The sequence below is a fragment of the Gallinula chloropus genome (assembly GCF_964237585.1).
Source record: "Gallinula chloropus genome assembly, chromosome: 3".
In the NCBI taxonomy this organism is placed as follows: Eukaryota; Metazoa; Chordata; class Aves; order Gruiformes; family Rallidae; genus Gallinula; species Gallinula chloropus.
Window position 1 is genome coordinate 30,316,638 of NC_140087.1, and position 8,470 is coordinate 30,325,107.

General features: G+C 40.2%; 1 protein-coding gene across 1 annotated transcript; it reads left to right on the forward strand.

Annotated features, from left to right (window-relative positions):
• Positions 1–218: 218 nt before the first annotated feature.
• FBXO5 (F-box protein 5) lies at positions 219–4,371 on the forward strand (the record flags this gene model as incomplete). Its single annotated transcript, XM_084262309.1, has 4 exons — positions 219–940; positions 1,241–1,331; positions 2,273–2,434; positions 3,745–4,371. The coding sequence occupies 4 exons, from the start codon at positions 219–221 to the stop codon at positions 3,994–3,996; spliced, it is 1,227 nt and encodes a 408-aa protein (XP_084118435.1). The 3' UTR covers positions 3,997–4,371.
• Between the last annotated feature and the right edge of the window lie 4,099 nt (positions 4,372–8,470).

An 8,470-nucleotide genomic window follows, 5' to 3' on the forward strand; every position in this document is an offset into this window, starting at 1 on the left:
AGAAGATCTCACATAGATTTAGTGTGCTGCTGATCAAATCCTTAGTTCTGCCAACTTGTCTGTATTTTAGACACTAGAAGGTGAGTTAGATAAGCTCTTGAAATTCACAAGGCAGAATGAAGGTGTGGTTGGTTCTTATAAGGAAAAGAATCTGTGATGTAGTTTACGCTGAGTTCTAATACTGTCCTTCTTGTTTCTTGCAGGATACAAATCAAGTAATGAAAACAAATCTTAATCACTCCTTCAAAATGAAATGCAATTTTGATTGTTCGTCTCCTCATGTTGGGTTTGCACCATTGAAGTCTGCTATGCAGAAAACAAGACTGGGACAATCCTGTCCCTTGAATTATGAGGAAGGCTTTTGTAAAAGCTGTGCTGAAGAGCATCAGAAGATACTTCTTAGTGACACATGCCATTCAGCTGCCAGGAATCTTGATCTTGAAGATGAAGAGAGACCTGTACATAACAAAGAAAACAAACAAGTAACCCAGAGACTTGATGAAGGTATCTATGAAATGGAGGCACTAGAAAACAGTAAATTTAATGAGGACAGTGGCTATTCCTCTATGTTAAGTAATCAATATGCTGATGCACTTGAACATGAGGATAGTATACCTTTGGCTGGAAATCTCAGTGGCACACCAGAGCATTGTCTCATGAAGAACCAAAACCAAGCACAGTTTTCAAAGAAGACTTTGTTGCCAGTAATCCATTATGAAGAAATGATTTGCTCAACTTTGAAAAAAAGTGGTAAAAGAAATCTCAGGTCTTGGGCTGCGATGGACAAAATTGTTTACAGGGGCAAGGTCGAACTTTCTAACCTAATTGGAAAGAAAATGGGATTAGATAGACTAGATATTCTTGCCGAACTCTTCCAAAAGAACTTGAAGCACATATTGGCAATTATCTTAAGGCATCTCAGTGAAATGGATTTAATGAAGTAAGTCTTTTGATCTCATTGTGTTTAATTGGTACAGTAAGCAACCTAATCAGATGGCTTAAGAATGTTTTAGATGTGGGGCTTGTGATGGTGACAATGGTTAGTGTTACATATTAGTGTATTGAAATGCGAACTGTTGATGTTAGCCATGATATATATGGATGATGTGTCTTTTCCTAGAAGGCAAACTAAAGACTACAGTTCCGAACATACCCAATCTTCTATAGGAAAGAAAAAGACTATGTTATTATTCCTACTATTAAATAAAAGGTAACTCATGTGCTTCTATTGTTGTTGCAGTTTTGTCAAAGTCAGCACAACGTGGCAGAAGATTCTACAAGAAGATAAACGGATTTTCCAAATATACAGTAAAGCTGTGAAAAACCTTTCCGTAAGTTTCCACGCATCTTTGGTATTTCAAGCCTGAACCAGTACTGTCTTATCTGCTATTTCAGGGCTCCTCCCAGCCCTAAGAGACCTCAGAAGAGTTACTTTGATTGGAAACATTGTCACCAGGAGTGTCTCAGTTTGTCCTGTTAAGACATCTTGAGTGTTGTTGATCACTTTGCTGTTAGTGCATAGACTGTGTGGTGCCTGAGGGAGGTTGACAGGAAGTTACCAAGGAGAGATGCAGATGTTTTTAAAGGCTTCCTTGTGTCCTGTGTCAGAGGAGGGCAGGAAGGAGAGGGTCTTCTCTAGGCTGGCTCTCAGCAGTGCAGAAGGGAGAGAGTCTGAGAGAAACCACTCAGCTAAGAGGCAAGTCTGGTTCTCTGCTGATACTTTCTGGCCATAATCTGAAGTGCAACACCTTGGCTACAGAGCTGAAAACCTTTTTGCACTACTGCAAGATCCAACCACACTAGCACTGCACTTTACCAACGGCAGCAGAAGTGGTTTTTTTTTCTTCAGAGACAATGAAACAAGGTTTAGGATCTGCCACAGAAAATAAGGTACTCGGCTAGCTTGAATTTTATGTACTATTTTATGTTGCTAGCCCGTTGGGATGAAACAGTTGGGACACCAATGAACATTGATACCGTATAGAGTTTGATTTCCTCCCTGCCATCGTATGCTTTTTTAACCTGAACTGCAAATGTAGAAAATTGGTGGGAGGAGTTTGCTTCTCAGAAAGAAAATGTCAGGCATCCTTGTTGGCCGTAAAGAATTAGATATGCTGCCTCCTGCTTTAAAACATTGTCGTGGCTAGGATACGTGCTCTGCCTATGTAACTATGATGTGTTAATATGAAAGTAAGTTGTGTTATATAGTAGACAAAAGTCTGTATCAGCTAAATCCCTTCTCGAATCTTATTCTTGCTTTTCTTTTCTTTAGAACAGCACACAGGCATCAGAACATGCTGCAACAAGGGAGTATGCTCTCTGCAGAGCAGCTTTATCGTCCATTCAGAAAGCAACCCCACTAAAAATCTTGGGTAAAAAAGGTGCGAGATTGAAAGCATCAAAGAGTCACAGCAGGCACATGGAGTTTTCTGAGGTAACTGGTGATTTCTGTTCATCTTTAGTTTCTCGCATGTTATGTGGCTCACAGTCTGATTGCAAAGAATATTTCTAAAGGTAGTATCCCCCAGCTTGAAGTGCTTGTAACCCTTATCAGTATGGCTCCCAGATTTCGCTCTTTGAGTTTAGTTTAAAACAAGGTCAGAAATTAAGTGGAAAGTACTGATACACCTATATGTTCTACATCTGTCGTGTTGTCCCATGTCTCCCTGCCCCCAGGTGTCTAGGTATCATCAAAATGGTTTAATGGTGCTCTTTTGGCTTAAATTTTGGCTCAGATGAGACATGAAAGTGTTCGGTAATTTCTTCTTAGCTTCTGGGGGCTTATAACGAATCTCATGTTTTCCACGTGAGCATCCCCACAAAAACTATCAATTTTTGCTTCCACACCAAAAGGTGCTTTTTTTAAAGACAAAGACTTAGGTAATCCTTATTCTTTTAAAAAACAGAACCAAATTGATACTTGTCCTGTTCATTCTGTGCTTTTTTTCAACTAATTATCTGACATAGAAATGGATTTTGCTAACTACATATTTGTAGTGTGCCACACATTTGGGGTTATTAACAACTGCTACCAGTCTGTTTGCTTTTTTAACTTCTGTTTTTCTGCATATCTGTGCAAGTCTACATTGCAGGGATCTTTTTAATCAGCAATAGATTTTGCTGAGTAGAAAAAGTTTGTATACTCAAGCTCAAAAGTCTTATCTATATATACACACACATCTAGATTTTAAAAACACGTCACAATGGAGTGATATATAAGGTGTTATATACATCTATAATTTATTAATGCTTAATGATTTAAAATGATCGGTCTGGTTTGGGTTTAAAAATGAATTGATTGGAAACAAGATGAAATTGTCTCCCTTTGCTGTCTCAAACCAAGCGCCCCACAGCTGAGATTTCTGGACACATTGCTCACTTGTAGAAAATATTAGTGTTTTAAATGGAATTCAGTTAGCTTTTTTTAATTAAAGTTAACTAAGTCACCATCCTTGGATGAGTTTTGGAGGATTCAGGAGGGTTGTTTCTTTCACTGCTTTGCATTTAGTCTGTCCTTTAAATTTCAAGCTTAAAGAATTTTAAATCGGCTACCTCTGTTCCAATCCTGTTTGCTCCCCATTCAAATTAGATGCATCCAGTTTTAAGCTAGATTTGCAGTTTATTTTTCTAGAGTAGGAGAAGCTACAAGATGTTTTGTGGCATGCACTTGGATAACATCAGGGAATGTTTGGGGTGTGTATTTACCCTCCACTCAAGAGTTTCCTTATATGCTTTTTCCAACAGGCTGCCAAGACCTTGAAAAACACTGAAAGCCTTAAAGTCTGCCATCGCTGCAGTTACCCTGCAAAGTACGACTCCTACCTGCAGAGAGCGGTGTGCAGTCGTGACAGCTGTGGCTTTGACTTTTGCACCAAGTGCATGTGCACCTACCACAGCTCCAGTGACTGCCTGAGTAGCAAACCAGTGAAGCCCAGCTGTAAGGTGGGGCCGCTTCCTGGGACTAAGAAAAGCAAACAGAATCTACGGCGATTGTGATCCATCCATCCCAATACAGATTTTTAGATGCCCCACAGAAGTTATTTTAGGGTATGAAGTCATCTTTGAAGATCAAACAAGAAAATGGTTTCTGCTCTTCTGTATTTAAAACAAAGGGGTCTTATTACTCCTTGGTGCTATTTGGTTATGTTGAAATTCATAGGAATCATCATGAATATCTATTTTGAAGAGTCTTACTAATCTAGATATTAAAAAAAATCTGAATGTGGTTTCTTGCAACACTTTTAAGTATTGTCCTGACAATTTGTCCATTGTGTTCCGGTCTTCAAAACACCCCATGATAATACTGAACAAAAGAAGATCCTTTGGCAAGTATACTTCCATGTGTAAGCCTAGCAATTCTTGGATGCCAGGAGGGGAAGTCTAAACTGCTTTATTTAAATATATACTCTCATTCAAAAGTCTTTTAAAAGCGTTTGTAGTGAGATTGTCAGATGAAGTGAGTGAAGTCCTTTTTAACATAAAATCATGAGTGAGTCTAGATTTTATGATTTTTTTCAGGGCTTTGCCTTAATTTTAAAATGTGAAAGCTCATCATGCCATTTTCTCTGGTGGTTTACCTTAGATTGAATCTTAAATTATTACTCTTCTCTTAAACTTTGTTTCTGAATGAAGAAATTTCCTTGAACTAAGGTAACACCTTTTCCATCTTAAAAAAAGAGTACTGTATCTTGGCTGTACTGCTAAAAAGAACTTTGACTGCCAGTTTTTTCTAAATAAGATATTTTTTTATACCTGTATATATTTGTAAATAATACTTTAAATATTATTCTTGTTTGTCTTGTAAATGTGAAAATAAATTACTGTTCTCATCAACTTGGTTTGAAAATCTGGACTTATTTAACTGAAAAGATTGCTATTCATGGTAATTTCATGTGTTTTTTAGTATGTGCTATGTAAAAATGTTGATCTAACAAGATGCAAATCTGGCTTTGTGTAAGACGTACTGAATCCATTCTCATGCTGCATTCCTGACACTTACCTAAAGGCTCTTCAAGGTAGTTGCTGACAATTTCTGAATCAGGCATTAGATAGAAAAAACCCTTATTGGCTGAATTTATGCTGCTGTAGCAGAACTGGCTTGCTTATCAGTAAAGTCTTTGTGATTCCACAGCAGAGAAAGGCAAGCTCTCAAGAAAAGCATTGATCATTTCCTGGATAAGTCTGGGGTTTGGGTGGGATTTTTTCCTGTTAGAAAGTGGTTTCCAGGCAGGGAAGGTGGTGTTGCAAGTCCTGTTCCTTGAACTGATGCAGCAGTTGCATGCTGTGTGTCAACTTTCCCTGCACTTGTTAATTCTCCATTTCTGAAGAGAAGAGCAGGATCCTCAGTGTTCTGTTTTTTGTGTGGCAAGCTTACTCTAACCTAAACCAGAGATTTAAAACAAAAGGCTGATTGTGTTATATCCAGACCTTTGATTCCATCAATCTTCTGTCTATTTAAGTCCACTGATTGGTATGGTTGAGATCTGAGACTGAAAGGTTGAAGTCTTCCATCCCATTCTGCCCCATTCTGGTATTTAGACCATATCACCAACCAGTCCTGTACTGCATTCCAGAAGAATGGTGTTTGTGTAGCATGTAACAGCCCTGGACTACTGCATGTTGGTGTCTCCGGTATTGTTTGTGAGAGATGTGGAAAAGGCAATGATCAGGAGCGGGATATGCGTGCAACCACAGTGAGACTGTCAGTAGGCTGTAGGTCGAGCCACAGATAGGTAAGAAATACAAGCAAAAGTTTTTAATCAAATTTTCATTGGCTTACTGAAATTCCTAAAGAGCATGGATATGTTCATGTCACCCAGACAGAATGGTCCTTTCATACACATTGTGAAGTGTGGCACAAGCATCCACCCACAGGATGGTGTTGCAGAGTATGATACATCCTGGATTCAAATTTTTGTGTCTCTTGGAGCTGAATGTGGATGTTATGAATTTAACAGATATATCTTCTCAAGTTTTGAGCTTACTAAGGAGACCTGTATCCACTATCTAGTAGGCCTAACAATCTGCACAGAATGAGTGAAGAATAGCTTTTCTAGCCTGTGAAAATTCATCTGTTTAAGCACATTGCTTACTTACATAGAATTTTGAGGAAAGTTCATTGTTACTTCCAGATAAAGAGGAAAAATAGGACTGTGTGGCTTCAGTTGCAATTGGAGACCAGCAAATAAAAAGAAAGACATTTTTCTTTAACTGCTGAGTGATAAGTGGCATCTACCTTCTGCCTGAAACCATGTTGGAAAGGTCAGATTTCTTGACTTGCAATGACCCTTTGGCTGAGCTGCAATGAGCCTACTACAAAATGTCGTTCCTGTTCCTATCCTCTTGCCCAACCCTTCCTGTCTTACCCTGATCCTTAGACCCTTGCCTACCAGCTTTGGTGGGTGTTAACAATCAGAATAGATGTTTGAGATTGCAGTCTTCACCAGGTGGGTGACAGCTCCTTAAGGACCTTGACCTGTTACCAATGTTTGCAGTTTTCTTCTGCAAAATTTCTAGAGAGAGGCACAGGGATCTGTGGTGGCCACACAACTATTTCTCCCTTTACGGTAATCTTGCCCAACAGTTGAAACCTTGGCTGACAGTGCTGGGCACCCAAACCTGTACAAGAACTGTGGATCTTACTGAAAGCCTCATGACTGTTGGTGTCCCGAGCAATTACTCCACTGAATGATGTGCTGCAGGGAAAAACAGTGGGCAATGAATCCCCCCTACCCAGCCAGTGCTGGCATCTACCACTGAGTGAGAAAGCAGCTCCTGAGAGAGCACAAAGCATTTGTATGTTAGTACAGGCAGGTGCCCAACCCATGCTGGGGAGAGCAACTTTGTGTGCCAGAGGTGGGAGCAAGGTAGTAGGTGCAGGTTGCTGTTCACGTCTGTGCTGAGCCTATCGTGAACCTGCCTTTGATGTGTAAGCAGTGTGAGCGCCGTACTCAGAGCAAGAGCATAGCACTTGCCATGTGGAGGCGAGTAACCCCCAACTACTGCGGCTGTGCTGTCAAAACCACTTTCAGACTCAACAACCGGCAGCCCCAGTAGCATTGCAGGAATGTGATAAGCTTCTTACCCACATCACAGATGCCTGTCAGATCTATGGAGGGTGATAAATACCCGCAGGCTGAGAGACTCTCTGCCTGGCTGGTGTAACAGAGTGCAGATTCTCAGGCAGTTGCTTATCTCTGGGCATGGCTCTGCAAGTTGAGGAAGGGCGGGATGTTCTCTGCTCTGTAAATTGCTGTGGCCAGCAGCTGTGTCCCCAGGCCTGAAGAGCTCTGGAGCCAGAATTTTCCTTGCCTTCATCCAGACCCTAGCTGAGAGGCAGGCTGGGTTTAGGACTTTCAGAAATAAATCCTAAATATCCATATTTTGCAGCTCTACTCTCTTGCCTGTATGATGCTGTCCCGAAAAACACAAGGAGCTGCTGAGGATGCTTACATCTTTCTACAAAGCATTAAAGGCAAGCTCAGCTGTCCCATCACAGCAACCAAAGAAGCTGGAGATAAGTGTCAGGTAATGATTAATTTGATGATATAATCACCTGTAAAAACAAGGATGAGTGTGTATGCACTTAGCAGTGTAATTTATCCTCCACTAGCAGCCTTTGTGCTTTGAGGACTGTGGCACATGGAAAAACCAAAAAAGTAAAAAGACCCTTCTTCAACTCTGCAACTGCTGGTGCCTTAGAACAGCACACAGCCTGGCTGTTCACCTCACAGGCTGCTTTCTAATGCGTGGCAAAGATGTGGTATGTGTCAGCTCTGCTGTCTCAAGCCAAAGGCTCCACCACAAAGAAGCAACTTTTTAGCATTTTGAATGTTTTGTGTGGCAAAAAAAAGTTTAAAAGTCAAAGTTCTTGCAGCGATCACTGTGAAACAAGCTCAGAATACTTTATGGTAAAAAGACAGAGCCCGCCCCGACTCCGAGTTTTTTTTAAAGAAAGGGATCTGGTTTAAGACTGTAACAAGAATTTCCTTCCCACTTCCCAAAATACCTACTCCCAAGGCTGAGGGCTGACAACCCTTTTAAGGAAATTATAGTGTAGTGTAGAGATTTAAAAATAAAATTTGTCCTGGAAAAGGAAAACCACAAGATGGTGCTCTTGAAACACTGCATGAAGCTGGACTCATTGAGTTTCTTCTTGCTTCCTTCACCGAGAGTGTATTTCCTCCAACTCTGCTGACTGTAGCTATCCATCAAGTTACTACAGTCACAGATAATCACATTAAAGCTGCGACTGAAAGAACAAAACCCAAACCTTGAATTTGGTTACCGATTTTAACATTTGTTTCAAACACATTTTTGTAGGATACATAGGTATTTGCTAAATTTAAAGATTAAAAAAAAATACAGGTACTTTTCATAAAACTTTTTCCTGCTGCTGAAAGCACATACCTTCTTCAAGGAGACATTAGGTGCCCTAAAAATGTAACATTTATTTTGCTCGTCTTGTGCT